Below are 18879 nucleotides of genomic sequence, written 5' to 3' on the forward strand. Positions count from 1 at the left end.
TCCAGTCTCAGAGGAACATTGTTCTTCCTTATCTGTTCACATGATACCATCTCTGTTCTGCAAGATGCAAATACCTCATCATCCTACATCTGTTGCAAAATAAGAAGTGAGGCATTAAAAAAAGGGTGTCTGCAGGTATTTAAAAAAAATAGTAAGTAATAAGGATATGTTTTACAATGTTATATAAAAGTTAAGGCTTGACCATATTGAATATGAATTGACCACCCCCTTGTGGCCATATTGCATAAGACACCTAAAATCCCATCAATAGTAAATGTTGCTCAGATTAGTCAGCTTTTGTTTAAACATGGATGTATACCTGTTTAAGTTAGTTAGTAAGAAAGAAGGAAGAAAGGGAAAAGTAGCTGATTTTACAAACAGCTATGTAAGGATTGCAAGAATTGCAAATGTAATACCGATCCACAGAAAGGGAGACCAAACCGAACCAGGTAACTACAGACCAATAAGCCTGATTTTCAAAATGGAAAATTACCTATACGGTTACAGTATCCTAGGCGACCTAATTCAAGCATTCAAAATTCTAAAAGGTATTGACAATGTCGACCCGAGGGACTTTTTCGACCTGAAAAAAGAAACAAGGACCAGGGTCACAAATGGAGATTAGATAAAGGGGCACTGAGAACAGAAAATAGGAGGCATTTTTTTACACAGAGAATTGTGGAAGTCTGGAACCAACTCCCCAGTAAAGTTCTTGAAGCTGACCCCCTGGGATCCTTCAAGAAGCTCCTTGATGAGATTCTGGGATCAATAAGCTACTAACAACCAAACGAGCAAGATGGGCCAAATGCCCTCCTCTCTTTTGTAACTTTTCTTATGTTGTTAACAAGTATGAAAAAAGAGGTATAACAGGAATTTAAAGAATTAATATACAGGTATATGTGACTAAGTATCACTGCTACTTTTTAATAAACTTACAGTTATAACGTATTGAAAGGTACTTGCTCAGTAAACAGCTATTGTATTTCAATTCTGTAAAGTGCAAGTTATACTGACATTAGAAAAAATCCATTGTGAAAAAAACAACACAACAAAAAAACAATTGAGGGAATTCTAATCTCCCTGCTGACCCTGATATCTTGTATTAGTAAACACTCAAAAATAAAACAGGAACACAGACATGGTTCAATTCAACTTAATTTATATGATACACAATGCAAAAATATCTACTGTATATGTTTATGTAAAACAAGTAAGGTTGTTTTTTAGGTTAGTAGATTATTTTATAGCACGGGTGAATTGTCACAAATTGAAAAGCAGGTGCTTAGATTCTGAATACAGCAAGCTGAATAAAGTATTCCATAAAGGAAATGAAACAAACAGTACAATTGCACACAAGTCAGCATACTCTTTTTGCCATAACTTTTATCCCAGGTATCGATCAGTTAGTGCAGATTGAAACCAATGTTGGCATAACATATATACAGTAGGACTGGTTCAGTTTAAGAAAGGACAGAATTTGATGAAAGAAGGACATTTAGTTACTAAATTAAAGACTGATTTCCATGCTGGACTGTGAAGTCAAACCTCAGCAGGGCCCCGCTACCTCCTTCTCTGTTAGGGATGCGCTCATTCTCCCTTTGAGACCCTCAGGTGTGGCACACTGGATATCCTTCAGGATGAAGACCTTTTCTTTGTTGCTGTTCAGCCACTGCCACAGGTAGAGGATCTTGCAGTTGCACTCCCAGGGGTTGCTGGTGAGGTCCAGGACTTGAATGGAGAGTCCCCCGAGTGCTTTTAGCTTGTCAAACACCCCCAGGGGGATTGTGATCAGACCATTGGTACTGAGATCCGAGACTTTCAAGTGCTGCAGCTTCAGGAAGAGACCGTACGCCTGCTTCTTCAACAGGTTCTCCTGGAGGAAGAGGTGGGTGAGATTGGTTGGTCAGAGGTCTAAGGAACCAGGGCGCTCAGCTTATTGTCAGATAAGTGCAGTCTCTCCAGCTCTGGTAGGTCATTCAAAGCACCTTCTGGAAGCTTTTCCAATTTGTTGTTGCTGAGGTCAAGTGACTTCAGATGGGGTAAGTGCTGGAAAGGGACGGAGCTCAACCTGTTGTCTGACAGGTCCAGCTAGGTTAAGTTGCTCAGGCACTGGAACCAGGAGGGGTTGACGGCCATGAGTTGGTTGCCTTTGAGGACCAGGTTCTGCAGCAGTGAGACACAGAAGACTTCGGAAGGCAGGTCCTGCAGGAAGTTGCCAGTGAGGGTCAACCGTGTGGAGCTGAGGGAGTTCTTTGAGAAAGCCTGAGGGCAGAGCTCTGATCTTGTTTCCACACATGTGGAGTGCTTTGAGGGTGGGCACCCTCTTCACATCCTCTAGGGAGATGGTGCTCAAGTTAGTGAACTCAATAGAGAGCGAGAGTGTTACTGGGGAGGTATATCTTCCAGGAATCCATTGCACCTGCATTCAACATGGTAGCAATTAAAACAGAAGTGTGCTTTCATGTCTTAAGGCAAAGCAGAAATCATAACACAAAAACAAACATAATGTAGTACAAAAACAATACATTTAAATAATGGTCCCGTGACATGCTTCTTTATTGCTGAACAGACATATTCCGACAAAGACTGCTTGAGGCTGAGTTTAACCAGAGGGGTTAGAAAAAAACATATTAAACACGTCAATATAAAAATTAGGCAAACAGTAGCTGTGTAACTCGACTTACATGGTCTACATTAATTTTTCTCTTACCTTTTGTGTCTCCCTCTTTCTCCAACTAGACCCATGGGCAGATATAGAAGACATTCTCTCTCCCCTATAAATGATTGCTCAGGCAGTGTTTCCTGTTATCCTCCCCTGCTATTTCAGCACTACTAGGAAATCAAACAGGTCAGCCTTACTTTCCATAACCCACCCTGTCTGTTTGGTTTCAAAGTAAACAAATTAGAATGTTCTAAAATAAGGGCCAAAAAGTTCTATTTGTACACTCTGTATTGCAAACACAGGGTGAGCACAGGGAGCATAAAAATGAAACCTTCCCCTTACCGTTCTTATATAAAATCAGCATCTAATAATGTTGACGAAAACATTTCTAACCCTAAAATTAATTTGCCATATGTTCAACTCAAACAAACTGAAAGAAACATGAAACACCCATTTTCTCTTTCAAGTAGGCAAGATTGTTCTCTCCAAGTGCAGTCCTCTAGTTATAGCTATTATATAAGTGCATTGGTCTTTTCTTTTTTTAGGTATGTAACAGGGAGAGAGAGATCTGTGCTGACTCTGCTGCCGTGTTCACAGGCTGCAAGAAGAGGGCGGCAGTCGCCCAACAACCGCCTGTGAGTCATGGCAGTGACACGGGGAGGTGGGAAAGTGGGTGTGTGGACTTTCCCCCTCTCTGAATGGCTGAGAGGCGCGTCTTGGGAGATTGTTAACCCTATAAATTAACGCTCTGTTGTTTCCTCAGCTCTGCCCACTTAGACGCGTCGAGAGTGCGGAAGCTCTGATCCAGGACCGGGAATCAGGTGAAACAAATAGAGTTTCACGGCGAGACAGCGAGAACGGGGAACCCTTGGGCAGACCCCGGCATATTGTAAAAGAGCAGGCTAGTTAGCCTACAGAGTAGGACGGTGGTCCGGGTCGTGCGGGTAGCGGCAACCGGGATAACGCTGCCGAGTGCGGCACCTTTTACTTGTAGTTTTATTACTGTTTTATTTTCCATTGTTCTTTTCGCCTTCTGTTTTCATTATTATTTCTTTGAGCACCTGTGAGTGCACTTGCTGTTCGCGTACCAGCTGTGGTATTTCCGTGGTGCTGTCTATCATCGTTGATAGGCAGCCCACGGTCAACAGTGCCCTCTGCGGGAAAAAGCAAGAACTGTTCGCAAATAAAACTGGGCACCTGGGTGGTGTTTTCAATTCTGTCTCCTAGTCAGTGAATTACCCACACCCCTTCCACAAGGTCCTTGATTTAAATTTTAAAAAGTACTGCTGGGACAAATATCCGAACAATTTTTTTTTTTTTTTTTTTGCATGTAACAGAAGGCAAAAAAAATGTCTGTCAGTAAGAAATAATTTTATCGTACACAAAAAGATGATGACAGCATAATGATATTGATTGATATATATTATCTGATATTGTATGTAGCTGAGGTTCTGTGTAGTGCCAGTAGAGGGCACTGCAATAAAGTAAATATATATAGTAAATCTTACATGGTGCCAGAAAGGGATCGAGAATCCACATAAAAAATTGAAGGGTTAAAGCCACCGAAGCCGATGAAGATGGAAAGGAATATCTCGGACAACTGGAAAATATGGAAACAAAAGTTTGAATTGTATATGACGGCATCAGGAACGGAGCCGAAAACATAAAAGGTACAGAGAAGCTCTGGAAATGTATAATACCTTTGAAATTTTGGAAGACGAAAATAGACAAGAGTTAATTGTACTGATTAAGAAATTCAAAGAGCTTTATGCAAAAAAAATGTAACATTTGAAAGGCACTCATTTAATACCTGTGTGCAAGTGCTTGGGGAAACCAATGATCAGTTTGTTACCGACCACAAGACAAATGCGAAGTAATGCGAATATGGGATGCTAGACGCCAGTCTAATAAAAGATCGAATTGTACTGGGCATTATGGATGACCAGATCCGAGGCTGCTTTGAGAAAAAAATTAGACAGCCAGAAAGCTATACTGTTGCTGTGCAGTTGAAGCAAGCAAAGCACTATTAGGACAGATGGCTTCTGCACCCACAGAGAAGGCGGTAAACGAGAGTGCATGGGGGCGAGATCGAGCGAGTCTAAAATAAAGCATAGTACAAAGACGTGATAAAGGATTGCAAATACTGCGGAAGGGAGCATGGAAGAGGAAAATGCCCATCCTATGGTGAAAGATGTAAAAAGTGTGACAAATGTAACCACTTTGCGAATAAAATGCATGTCAAAGGTGAGAGCAGAAAAGACAACTGTTATGAAGGAAAAAGAAAAATACAGGGCAAGAAATGTGCAGACTGGAAAAATAATCAGACTCAGATACAGAGTTCATTGTAAACAGTGAGAACACAGGAGGGTGAAGACTAAAAGAACAATCAGACTCAGATACAGAGTTAATTGTACAAAGTGAGCACACAGGAGGGTGAAGACTGGAAAGTTGACCTAATAAGGAATCGTACTGTCAGATTTAAGCTGGATACGGGAGCACAGTGCAGTGCAAAAATCTGAACACGGCAATTTAGAGAGAAAATTATCCAATGAGAACAATTGAAGAAGTTATAGCAAGAATGCCGAAAGCCACAGTATTCAGCACCCTTGATGCCCAGTGTGGTTACTGGCAAATACAATTGGATGAAGAAAGCTCAAAACTGTGCACTTTTAATAGCCCCTTTGGAAGATATCACTACAAAAGGAAGCCATTTGGCATTAATTCAGCACCACAGATGTTCCAGAGAATAATGACTCAAATGTTGGAGGACCTAGAAGGCATGGAAGTAATTATGGACGACATACTAGCCTGGGTAGAGAATAAAGATCAGCATGACCAAAGACTTGAGTTGCAACGACTGATGACTGAAACACCGGTGTTGAAATATTATAAACTGAGTGTTGATGCTTCCAGCAAGGGTGTAGGGGCAGTGTTATTTCAAGAAGCCCACCCTATAGCACAGGGGTCAGAAAGTGGCAGCCCATCTGAGGTTTGGTGGTGGCCCCTCGGAGTTTCTTTATCAATGTATTACATTTTTAAAAAACAATAATTTGATCCGCCACCTTGGCACTTGCGCAGCCAGCTTCTGCCTTGTTGTTGCCGGAGACATTTTCTCATCCGCATGCAGTCTGTCAGTGGTTGTTAGGCAACAGTTCCAAGGCAGCCAATGACACGTGGAAGTACGTAATCAATGCTTATGCAGTAAATGTATGCGAAGTGCTGAGCCAGTTGAACGACAGAGTTGAAGTTGGCCAAATTAAATAAATTGTTTGTTTTAATTAAGAGAAATGTTGTTTTTTCCCTCGTTGGGAGCAAAATGTTCAATTTAATAAACACATGTAATGTTAAATGGGAATAGCTTTTGGTGCGAATCCACGTACCTTCAAAATACTATTTGACCAATTTTTTTTTTTTTTCTTTGAGAAACACAGAAGTAACAGGCAGCTAGTAAATGTAAATGAAACCCATTTAAATAGTTATTTATCTTTGCTGTTGCACAGATAAGCACTGTTTGAATTCTGCATGGATTTACATTGTGAATTATGTGTGGTTTATGACTGTTATCCCAGTGGCTTGAAGCTGCCCCGGGTGAAAGCATGGGCACTGTCCAGCCGGTCCTGCAGGAGCTGGACGTACTCTAGCGATTGAGTAAAGTCCAATCTTGTCGTGGCAGGTCAAAGCCGGGTGGGCGGTCTGTTGGGTCAGCAATGAGGAATTGGTGAACCTTTGGTGAATGGAGGATAAAGTCATGCAATGGTAGTGCTGGGTTATCCTGGATCTTGCTGATGATTTTGACCACTGCTTCCTTGCGCCGAATGTGTGGAGGTGTGATGTTGCTCAGCACCGGTAACCACTGGACCGGAGTTGAGCAAACAGTGCCGGAGATGGTCCGCATTGCAGAGTTCAGCTGAGTGTCAATTTTCTTTGCATGCGAACTGCGACACCAGACTGGGGCACAGTACTCAGCTGTTGAGTAGCAGAGAGCAAGGGCTGTGGACCGGAGGACTGGTGTTCGTGCTCCCCATGATATGCCAGCCAACATACTCAGCAAGTTGTTTCGTGCGCGGACTTTCGCGGCTGTCTTTATCGGGTGGTTGTGGAATGTCAGTGAACGATTCAGTATAACACCGAGGTAAATTGGGCTGTGATCGCACTTAAGCCGTTTACCATCTAGGACTACATTCAGTTCCTGTGAAGCACTTGCATTGTGCAGATGAAAAACTGCTGAGAGTTTTTGTGATGCTTGGTTGGAGTCGCCACTTTTTATAGTAGTCGGATAAGATTGCCATATTGATGTTGAGATGCTCTTCAAGTTCTTCGAAAACTTGGGCTTGAGTGGCACAGCAGATGTCGTCCGCATACATGAACTTGCTGGATCTTGTACGAGGAAGGTCTGAGACATACACACTGAAGAGAGTGGGTGCGAGAACAGATCCTTGTGGGAGACCGTTCTGCTGAATCTGCCACCTGCTCACTTCTTCACCCATGTGTACTCGTATCCTCCGTTCTCGCAGCAGGAACTCCACGTCATCTGGAACCCAAGCTGGCAAGGATTTTGCCAACTTTAACAAACGGCCTGTGCGCCAGACAGTGTCGTACGCTGCAGTTAAATCACAACAGCTATTGTAGTGAGGCATGGTCAGTACAGAGCAGAAACCGGCAACCACAGAGATAGCGGCGGTAGTGCTTGATGGTTTTCACCACTGCCAGTAGCTCCCTCCAGGTCACGCGTTGGTTGCGCTCTGCACAGCTGAGGGTCCGACTGAAATAAGCCACAGCTCTCTCTAACCCCCCCCCCCCCCCCCCCCCCCCCCCCCCCCCCCCCCCCCCGTGGCACCATTGGGACAGCACTGCACTGATCCCTACGTTGCTGGCATCTGTATCTAGGAAGAAGGGGGCAGCCGGGGATGAGTGAGTACCGGGGCTAGTGTCAGGGCCTCGCCTAGCTTTGAGAAGACATTCTTGTGCTCCGCTGTCCACTCAAAGGGAACACCCCACTCCAGCAACTGATGCAGGGGACTAGAGATTGGAACACCCCACTCCAGCAACTGATGCAGGGGACTAGAGATTGTTGCAAATCCCTTTACAAATTGCCGGTAATAGGAGGCCAGTCCCAAGAAACTGTGCAGCTGCTTCCCGAGGAGGGGGCTGGCCATCGCTGCACAGAAGCTATTTTCTCTGGGTCGGTAGTGGTCCCCTGATCGCGAAACCTGTGTTTGGCAGCATAGCAGGTGGCACTTTCCTGGGAGCAGTCTCAACACAAAAGGGGAAGGCGGCGAGGTGATGCATACACACACAGATCCCCCCCTCTACGTTTAATTACCCCTTCATGCCAGTTACAAGTTACTCATGATCCTATGCACTATGCAACTAATTTGCATAGTGCCCCTGTGCGCATCACAATAGTAAAATCTGTTTCATTTACAGGGTTTTGATGTGAAACATCTTAGTGGGCTTTTAAATTGGCCAAGTCTTTACTTTCTCATTAAAAGCAGAATGAAGAACGCTAAAATGAGGGTGCACCATTTTAATAAGTCAGTAGCAGCAGCAGAGGTAAAAGTAAGCCGTTACGGCGTACGGGCAAAACATTACGTGAAGGTACTTTTATATTTTGACTTCTCAAAATTAGTGTTTAGGCTACATCATTTTTTCTTTGTATTTTAAGTCTTTTCCCACCTCCCGGCTTCTTCTTGGTTGTTTGGTTATGCTTAAGCAAAAGAACTCGAAGTCACTTCACATGAACTATGATAACAGTCACATGAACGGAGCAGTCCTGATATTTGTGGGGGTGCGAAGGGGGGGGGGGGTACTAATAATCTGCTTCTCCACCGGCAGATTAGTGGCACGACATACCCATGGATATCAGGACTGCTCAGTCCCTGACCACCTTCCAGCACCTCCTCAAGACACACCTGTTCAGACAGCATCTGTAAACCTCAAAACTCTCGGCTATACTGGACTATATGGCACCTAGTTGTACCAGTACTTGCATCAGTACCTGCTCCATTCCTTGCCGCATTCTACTACTGATCTTAATTATAACTTACTTTACTCTTATAGGTGTAGCGGGGGCTTAGGTCTGTTCAAACTATTTAATAAACAATTTATGGTAGCCATCTACCTCACTGAAGGCATCACCTTCACATTAGGTTAAAAAGGTTGGGTTCTTTTATTTGGCACTGGAATGAGTTTAGGCAAGAGAAACAACAATGCAAGTTTAACAAATTATTAGTTTTTCAAGGGGAGAATATAAATAACACACCATATAAGTTTCAAGGGGAGAATGCAAATAACATACAATAAAAGTTTAAAATGGGGTCTTTCTTTAATTTCTTTGTAGGCCCTGAAGCACCCGACAAATCAAGCTAGCAATTATAAGAGTAAACTAGCCACTGCCCAATCCCATTTACTATAGCAGGCGAATCAATTGCACTATGCTTTTAGCCTACAAGAGATTACCCAAATTTATGGCCAATTTTGAATACAGATTTTGAGCTGCAGTACCTTAACCACCCACTACAGGCAGGGATGCTACAGATCACTTAAATTACCTGGTCAGTAATAGTTCAATAAAATGGATATCCCCCAGTCCCCCACTAAAACACATTTAAGGTTACAATTCAGAACTAAAAAAAGATACAATAGTTCAAACAAAAGTTGGCCAAGGAAGATAATTAAAAAAAAAAAAAAAAAAAAGGCTGCTAACTGCGTGTTTAGTTAGACCTGTCTGCACACTGTTATCAAAGTCCAGTTTAATCTTTTTCCTCTTTCGCCGCATTACCGTTGGTTGGGCTGTTAGTCTTTCAACTGCAGTTGATTCAAGTGAGATCAGCAAGACCCAGCACACTCAGAGAAGCTGTCAGTATGCAAGGCCACTGGGTCAAAAATGCATTGCATAGTACACGTTTCAAATATTCGCTACACGTACTCATTTGGACCAATCACAGCACACAAATGACAACCTGTACAAATTTAAATGTGTACGTGTTCTAAACAAAAAAAACAAAAACAAACAAACAAACAAAAAAAAAGCACAAGCTACGTATTTCCTACGCTGGTGTCTAGTCATTTTACACTAGTGGCTTGCCATGACAACGTATTCGCTTGGAATCGCTTCATATGCACAACATAATCGGCACAGTAGTCGATAACCTTTGGTCTATCATTTACACAAGAAGACATCCATTTAAAATAAGGAATATTGCAAATATGGCGGCGAGAGATTTTCTACTGCCATGCAAGCATATATTTGCTGAGTGCAGCCTCTCATTGAGGTTTGGCGTTTGTTATTTTACGTGGCGTGGTCCTGGCCCGGAAAGGGACCTTGTTTATTATCAAGTATATATACACCTGTTAATAATTGTTATCTCTGAGTCTCCTGCTTTACAGTCAAAAATAGCAAGGGTCATCAGAATCTGTATTATTATTATTATTATTATTATTATTATTATTATTATTATTATTATTATTATCAGCGCCGGGGGTGTTTCTTTACAATATTTGCCAGAAGCCCCGCCGACTATTGTGACCAAGCGTTTATTATGTATTATCACTAACATGTTCAAATACTTACGATGCAACCATGGAGAAGCCACTAACATACAACCTTATTGCAGTAACATAACTAAATCGCAACATTCCAGCAACACCGTTAAAAAGTTGTGTTAGTGTGTACTAAGTAACAGTTTTATTTTCTAACACAATGCCACAGTATTGTACACCCCCAAATTATAAAGCAAAATAAACAAGGCTCTTCATTAATTTTTAACTGGGGATATTTTAATATTTTTCGGCAGTATTTACATTACTACCGCTTATTCACTCTTTACAGGTGTGAAAAAAAAAACTCGAAATGAAGTTAATACCACACAAACTGGGCTGTCAAATGCTCACATGACCGTCTTTCTGGAAAAAAAAAAATACAATTTGACTTTAAATTAATCATCTTTATCCCAACAAAGCACCTTAAACTTGCGCTGTTCGCTACAGCCACTGATAGTGTGTTACCTAGCAACAATGTTCGTCTCCTGCCGTACAACGCACCAAGTGACAATATCCAGAACAACCCCTGCCGCCCCGTGCCTTATTGCTTAAGCATACCACACAAAAAAATGTATTTGCAAATAGTGTAGATGCTATTTGCTATAATGGGGAACAACAGCAGAGGCGATGTGATGTCACAATATACGCTCCAAACTGGGCGGGTTTTGGGCGGTTTTTCTCAGGAAGAAGTCTGGTTTTGTGAAAGTAGTTGGCAGCTGGTTCCAGTACTAAACGCTTAGGCTGACAATAAAGACGTTACGATGAGTGCAGATCTAGTGTTACATTTTGCTAATTTTAGCACCTTATGTGTGTGCTTGGTGCTCAAATTCCCACAGATGTTTGTTCTCATTTCAGCTAAATCATCCAGAGGCGTTAGCTTGAAAAGTTTACTGCTAGAATTGACGGGGTAAGACATGTGATTTTTCTACTGATTATATTACAGCACGCACAGTGGTATCCCCAAGCAATGGCTAGCGAAGGTAAGGTTTCCGTAATACTTAATTAATTAATTAAGATACTATCTAAATATGTATAGTTCTTGTTTGTATTGTCTTGCAACAATGGGTATAAAACACGAACTTACGGGGAACTGCTTTATTATCCCAGAACTGTTTTGGTCACTACTAGCTACAGTACAGTAAGCTTGCTCCTGTTTTAATTAAGGTGTTACTCGTATGTGATGTCTCTCTACTTTGTGGTGTGTAGTTTTGCATCGATTTCTTACGCCTGTAAAGTGGATTTTAGTCCAGAAAAATCCTGCACGTTAAATGCTTTATTTTGAAGATCTATGAACCAATTTAACATCTAAAACGAATACTGAAATATGACCAGTTACAGAATTTTAGGTAATCTGAAGATGAATACGTTATTTGCAAATGTATTTAACAGCCTTGCTCATGTTGAATCTACAGTAGTACAGTGATGTCACATTCCAGACATAGTTTGTTGAACAAATGCACAAATAATTTAGCAATCCACATGCACGGTACTGTGCATTAAGATAACGTGTTAACACCTATAATTAAGGTGACCAGATTTGTAAGTCCTTAAACTGGGACAGTGTAGAATATTGTGAATAACTTCCAAGTTTCAAGCTACAGGGAAGCTCTAGGGTTTTTACTTTCACTTTGGCAGTGTGTGATCTAATATCATATTGAAAGTGAATGCAGAGACTCGTGATCATATTCAAGAGTGGAATCTTTTACTTTCAAAAATTGTGAATACATTTTTGTGAATAAATGATCTTATTGTCTTTGTAATTTAATTTCTACACAATAAGTATAGTTATTACATTATACAGTAGCAATTCAATAAAATAAAATTCCAAGATTTTATTTTTTTTTGCTGATTACTGCTGAACTCTAGTCCCTTTTCTGCCTAAGAAACTGCATCTTCTCTTTGATTTCCACTTTCCATCTCACTCTGTCTCCGTCATACTATCCTTCAGTGTCCAATCTGCAAACCAGGCGCTGTATGAAAACATTACACCCCTCTCTCTCTCATTATATATAAACTATTACTATTATAGATGATGAAATGTGTTAAATTGACTGTATGAAGCCCACTAAGGAAGCGGTGTGGTCCAGTGGTTAAAGAAACAGGCTCTCTCTCTCTCTCTCTCTATATATATATATATATATATAGAATGTGATTGCAGCTTTTATTCAAGTAGATTGTAGGAGTCAGACATTGCACATATGTCGTTCTTCTCACAGGTACTCCCTGTAAATGTTGCTGTCAATAGTGGAGCGTTGATGAATTGTATAGATTCAGGTTGAGAACCACAATCCTAAAAGATGTTTCCAGTCCACTTTTATTGTTGTGCCAAGATGATGATGTTGTTATTATTATTATTAAGTTTTGTCCTTCACTTGGATACATCAAGTGAATCTATAAGCAATCAATGTAAATGCTGTATGGCTGGTGAATGTGTTTCTTACAATAATGCAGCACCACAGAAGACTGATTTATTATTTCCAGTTTTTTTCTTTAAATGAAGCAGGCACAGAGAAACTGTCACTGCAAGTACACAACACAGATAGCAGGCTGGTGTCTGCAGTGAGAAACTATTAGCACATCACTCACACTGGCTGGAATGTATGAAGCGTCCTAGTGCCAATTAAAAAAATCTCTTACGCAAGATCCCCCACAATTCATAGCAGAAAATAACAAACCACGATACATTTGTATAGTATGTTACACATACAACTGCCACAGCCAGACCATTTAATAACAGTATACACAATACAAAAGCAGCAATTTTAATGTACATTTAAAGTTACATTTAAATCCACTTCTTAGTGGGTTTTAATGTAAGTTTAAAATTGCTGCTTTTGTATTATGTGTATACTGTTATTTAAATATGGTCTGAATAAGAAAGCCATTTTACTAATTTTTTTTTTTAGTCTTGAAAACTATAACGCTCTCAGCTTCAGTATTTGAACAAGCATCAAATCATTTTTCATTGCTTTTATTCTAGGTTTTCAAGTGCTGCCAGGCTAAAGCTTATACTGTAGTTTAAAAAAAAAAAAAAAACACATTCTGAAATAACATTTGTTCACAATTTTGGTGTTACAAACAATACAGTAATGAACCTAGAATTAGTCTCCAGAGCATGTAAATGTACAATAAGAGGATACATGATAATGGAAGTAGGTAACAAAGCATCACTATCATAGCTTTTAAAAATCTAACCATTTGTAACTGCATGTGTGATTTAACCTTTATAATTCACTGAACAACATTTAATCCAGCAAGATGCGTTTTTCTTCATTAAAAACCTAAAGTGAACTGTACAATGTCAACTAAAGTTCTGTCAGCATGCAAACTGTAGTTTGAATAATGGACCAGGGTTTGTATTATGAATTTTCTATTAACATGATGAGGCTATATATATGAAAGTTACAGAATGAACATTTCTTCAATGATACACATTTTTTGAAATATTGAAGTTGAATGAGGTCACGTTTGACATCAGTGTTCTAGAATCTAGAATTACTTTCATTTTCTTTTTTAAACATATTTGCCAATGCAAACCCTGGTGTCCCGTATCAACAGCTGTGCTTTTTTATTCGTCTTTTACAATGCACTGTATAAACAAAACAAATCTTTGCAATTCATTGTTACTGTATTTGTTTTTGTTGTAGGTACATTGTGGTTCTCTCATACCAAAGTTACTATGAATACCCATTGTCAACGTACTTGGAGTATCCCATGCTTATTGCTCAAGGTAACTTCTCATCTCTATAACATATCTGTACAATGGAAGATTAGAAATTCAAACTGAAATACATAATGAACCATCACTCCCAAATGCTGGTAAAATGTCTTTCTAGACTATTTTAATTGATATAAGAGGTAACTGCACTGGGGAATGGTTCTCAGTGTTGTTTGTGAAAACACGGACGATGTTGTACACCTCTTTGTACACAACAACAGCGTCAGCACACTTCACACTTTGCTGAAAAAGCTTTTGGGCTGACCCAAACATAATTCATTCCGTCAACAGAAATACGTTTTCATGATTATCCGGTTCTGTTGCTCTGTTTGTTTAACGTCACATTTTAAAATACACATTGCATCCTGTTGCATTCTCAAAAGGGAAGTAACTTCAAACTACCCAAAGTAGCTTGATATTGGCTCTTACTTTTAGCCATTGTTACATACATACATGATCAGCTTTTGAACAAAAAAAACAAAACAAAAACACATTTGAGTAATTGCTATTAGAACCAATAAGAAAAATTGGAAACATCATTCAAAGGGTGAATGAATGTAATAAAATATATGAAAATGTAATCTAAAGCTACTCCCTGTAGTAATGTCCTGCAATCTGCAGTTATAGGCCACTATTGCTCAATTGAACACTATTCAGTATGACACTGCATTATGTTGGGGATAAGATTTGTTTGTTTTTCAGATGCGATTCTTCTGTTGCTGGTGTTCTACTACAATGGAAATCTGAACCACTGTCTACTCCCTGCAATTCTGTATCCTTTTGGAAGGCAGTAGTGCTGAACTTGACCACTGAAACACAGGCTACATTCAGTCTCAAATCTTTAATATTATAGTTTTTCAAGTGAAAATGGTGGTTACCAACTTGCTGACTACTGTGTCAGGACAAGCCCAATCAAAATGGGCAAGAATCCAAACGGCCCATGTTTGCATTAGCAGTGGTGGAGGGCAGATGATCATCTGATTTTTTTTACACTTCTATGAACTGGGTCATTTATTTAAACCAGACTTTTTATACTTTAATACATTCAATTCAGATCAAGGTTATAAAGCACAAACAATCAAAAAAAAAAAAAAAAAAAACTGGTCCCATTTCACATTCTAGTGTGAGAACAAATGTTCCTTTTTACAGTAGTCAGAATAGTTACAGTAGAGTTTGCTGTTCATATTTGTAATTACAGTGTTAAACGCCTCCAAGGCATTTGCTAATTAAAGAAAATAATACTATTTAAGGTTTACCTTTTTAACGTATAGAGAAATATACTGGTTCCATATTATGTAGTATGTATTATAATAGATTTTATTCGGACAATACTATAGTCAAATCTTAATCATTTTATTTTACCTTAATCCCAAAATGTCAAGATTTATTGCTGGATGGCGTCTTGTAACTTTTCAGAAGTGGATTATTGATTTGGCCATGGTAAGGGTGCTTATATTTTTTCATCATTAGAATCCAGTATATACCAACAATAAAACAAATATTAAAAGTGACCCTGGCATTTTTTATTTGTATTACCTTTTTAAAATACAGTAGGAAAAACACTGTACATAAACAGAAAAAAGGATATCTTCAATAGGCCATTATTTTTTAAAATGGGCCATTGCTGAAACTGACAGCTACTCCCTGTATTGATAAGATTAAGTCAGTGTAATTCAGCATAATGCAACATGCTCTGTTTAATAATGGCAGTTATTTCAGACAATTGCATGCTTTGTTTTCTAGAGCCTGTGCACCTTCCTCAGTGCTGCTAGTAAATTTGCACAGCTACAGTGTTTGTGGGAAACCAGAGATGCTGGGCAAGTAAGTGCCCTGACATGGGGCATGGCCATATACAGCAGTTTAGGTAAGTCAGAGCCTGTGCTCTTATTAATAACTGCTATATGCATATAGTACATTAGCTTTTTTATGATTATTATGTAGTGTTATCTTCCAAAATCCTGTAAGAAATTAAATGAAGTCCTATCCTGGTTAACAAACTCACTAAATCTAAAAATTAAAAATCATTATACAAGTTAGCCCATATTGTATCATATATATATATATATATATATATACACACACACACACACACACACACACACACACGATGGGCTAACTTGTATACTGCCAGCCTAAAGGTAAAACAAAATGATCACATACTGTAAATACCTTGCAACACATCTTTATTTGTATTTCTGCAGCAAGGATTGTTACTGCATTAATGACAACAGGGGACTTTCAAGGTAAGTAAACAAAGATTAAACTTGTTCTATGTTCCTTAAGAAGGTTTACATCCAAAGCATTTATCAACGTTGGTACTGAGGAAGTTGTTGTTGAGTTAAAATTTGATGTTATAAATTTCTCCACCTGGTTCTTATAATGGGTCCATTGTTTAGTCCCCCGATAGTTATTTTTAGATCTCATAGTTTAATTCAATGTTGACAACACTATGTAACACAATGTTTGTTCCTGGGTAGTAGGTGTTATTTCCTAATTGCTTATGTCTCAAAAGTATAGAAAATGGCCATTATTCCCCACAAACTTTGCTTTTGTGACCAGGACAGTGATATTTCAAAATATCACTATTTCCAATGGGAAAACGGGCAAATGCGTGTCTTTTCGTTCGCATAAAGTCAGAAAAAAACAACACATGAATCCAAATTAACATGTATTTATACTAAAGTAATACAAAGATGACTACAAAAGATTTAGAAGTGAGTAGTTTTTCGAGATTTACGATTATACAGTATTTACAGTTTTTCTGACTATGTGAACGAAAAGACACACATCTGCCCGTTTTCCCATTGGAAATAGTGATATTTTGAAATATCACTGTCCTGGTCACAAAAGCAAAGTTTGTGGGGAATAATGGCCATTGTCTATACTTTTGAGGCATAAGCAATTAAGAAATAACACTTACTACCCAGGAACAAAAAAAAAAAAATGTTGTTACACAGTGCAATCAAATGAACTGCCTATTTGGTTTGCCAATTTTTTGATTAGCTAATTCAAGGTCACCTGACCTCATAACTCTGTTAGCTCGACCTGTTATATAATACAAAGTTAGCCTATTCGATTCTCAAAATATACCAGTTAGCTGTAACATTTTGTTTTCTTTGACTTTGTTTCAGTCCTTGCAAGGTTCCTTATTATGCTACTTCTCAATGCCTGGGTTATGGCCACCATAGTGTACTACAGGAGAGTAGGAAAGAAGCAGGAGTAATTCCAGCCTTGTACACTGTCATTCATCATGGACCAAGACGGCATTAATAACCATTTATTCTATACCAAATATTACTTGAAATGGCTTTCCCTAAATATTATTTCAGAAGCAAAGGCATTGTACATGTGCATTGTCTATGTTGTTATTTCTTGTAACAATATTCTCAGCGTTGACTTGCATAATTTTTATTGCAAATCAGGCCTGGAATAATGCCTGTAACAAATAATTGGATACCAGACATATAATCAAGTTAATTGATTACTATTTTTTTATTACATAAAAACAATTTGAAATAATGCACTTTTTGTAATTTATATGCACAAGTATTTAAATGTATAGCAATGGGCTTTTGATTATAGCAGTGCTTAAAACATATTTAGATGAGTTTTTATATGTTCATATTTTCTTACAGCTTAAAACACTTAACTAGCTAAGCAAAACTGCAGTTTTTCTGTCTCTGAAAAAACTAGTTATCTGCAGCTTCTCGTATCTTGGCGTCTGGGCAGACAGCCAGTTAGCAGGTGTCTAACCAAGATGCGTGGAGGAGGGGAAAATTAGTACACTGTGTGAAAACATATCACCGCAAACAACAAACCAGTTTGAAACATTTTGTAACAGCAATAAAAATTGGGTATTAGGTTAGTAAAGGAAATGGGGGTGGAAATGCTAATATATTCATAGTATTTAATGTAATGTTTTTGTTTGAATTGTCAGTCAATTCTTTGATTTGAGTATTTATATATATAGTTAAAACTGTATATATAGTATTACTTCAATTTGGCGCCGCCCTCATATTAAAGACGCTCTCGTATTGACGCTGCAGTTATACATCAGCTTAATAATAGAGACTGCCCTCAAATAAACGCTGCTATCAATAAAGAAACATCAATGTATTTTTTTTCTCCCCCTGCTAAAAAAAAACAAAAAAAAAACACAGTAAACAAATAAACGTGCAACACTGATTATGGACATGTAACGCCCCCGAAGAGATGGGAGCCTCAATCTAGCATGTAAATTACAAACTAATGTACACACACACACACAGTAAGCACATTTTATTTTATGGTAGTATAGTTCTGAAAGAAAAAGCAAGATAAACTACGTACAGATCAGCATTCCTTCTGAAGTTCTTATAGGTGGTTTTGTTTTTAGTTCAATTATAATTCCAGTACTCAATCCTGTATAAATAAAAACAATGTGCTTACTATCTATGATAAGATTTCATTTCAGATTCTCTTTCAAAAAAATTACAAACAAGTCACAGTGAGAAAAAAAATAACAGAGTAGGATATATTGTGGATTTTACATAAATCAAACTGATATTCTGAGGTAATTTTTTGGGCACAAAAACGTCTACGTCACTCTCGGATTCGCTGGTACAGTACTCCCTTGACCTTCCAACTCCCACCTAACAGGCTCTCTGTAACTGACACCGATAAATGTACTGCAGTCAAAGTAGGTTAGACACACGCTGCTACAGACAGGTAGGCAACTATATTACAGAAAATAAGCAACCGCGATACTTCTAAAATCTCATAAATCATGTAATAAAATAATGCAGTGTTTGAAAATCGTAGTATTATTAATAAAGGCCGCCCTGTCATGCACAGCAATCATTTTGATCAATTTAAAATAAACGCTGTGGCGCCAAATTGAATACAGTGTGTGTGTGTGTATGTATGTGTGTATATATGCGCGTGTGTGTACGTACTTATGCTTAACTCTGTTATTATT

General features: G+C 38.8%; 1 protein-coding gene and 1 pseudogene across 1 annotated transcript; one reads left to right on the top strand and one right to left on the bottom strand.

Moving 5' to 3' along the window:
- Positions 1–765: 765 nt before the first annotated feature.
- On the bottom strand, positions 766–3142 carry LOC121315518 (annotated as a pseudogene).
- A 7729-nt stretch (positions 3143–10871) lies between these two features.
- Positions 10872–18078, top strand: LOC121315519 (solute carrier family 66 member 3-like). The gene is made up of 7 exons (XM_041249671.1): positions 10872–11111; positions 13852–13934; positions 14625–14694; positions 15305–15362; positions 15666–15786; positions 16124–16165; positions 17054–18078. The coding sequence occupies exons 1-7, from the start codon at positions 10966–10968 to the stop codon at positions 17143–17145; spliced, it is 612 nt and encodes a 203-aa protein (XP_041105605.1). The 5' UTR covers positions 10872–10965; the 3' UTR covers positions 17146–18078.
- The last annotated feature ends 801 nt before the right edge of the window (positions 18079–18879 follow it).

This window comes from Polyodon spathula, chromosome 5 (genome assembly GCF_017654505.1).
Source record: "Polyodon spathula isolate WHYD16114869_AA chromosome 5, ASM1765450v1, whole genome shotgun sequence".
Classification (NCBI taxonomy): Eukaryota; Metazoa; Chordata; class Actinopteri; order Acipenseriformes; family Polyodontidae; genus Polyodon; species Polyodon spathula.

Bases quoted from the DNA above. Each gene is read 5' to 3' on its own strand.
- LOC121315519 (XM_041249671.1), top strand. From the start codon at position 10,966: ATGAGTGCAGATCTAGTGTTACATTTTGCTAATTTTAGCACCTTATGT. The intron at 11,112-13,851 runs GTAAGACATGTG...TTTTTGTTGTAG, and splicing joins TTACTGCTAGAATTGACGGG to GTACATTGTGGTTCTCTCAT. The intron at 16,166-17,053 runs GTAAGTAAACAA...ACTTTGTTTCAG, and splicing joins GACAACAGGGGACTTTCAAG to TCCTTGCAAGGTTCCTTATT.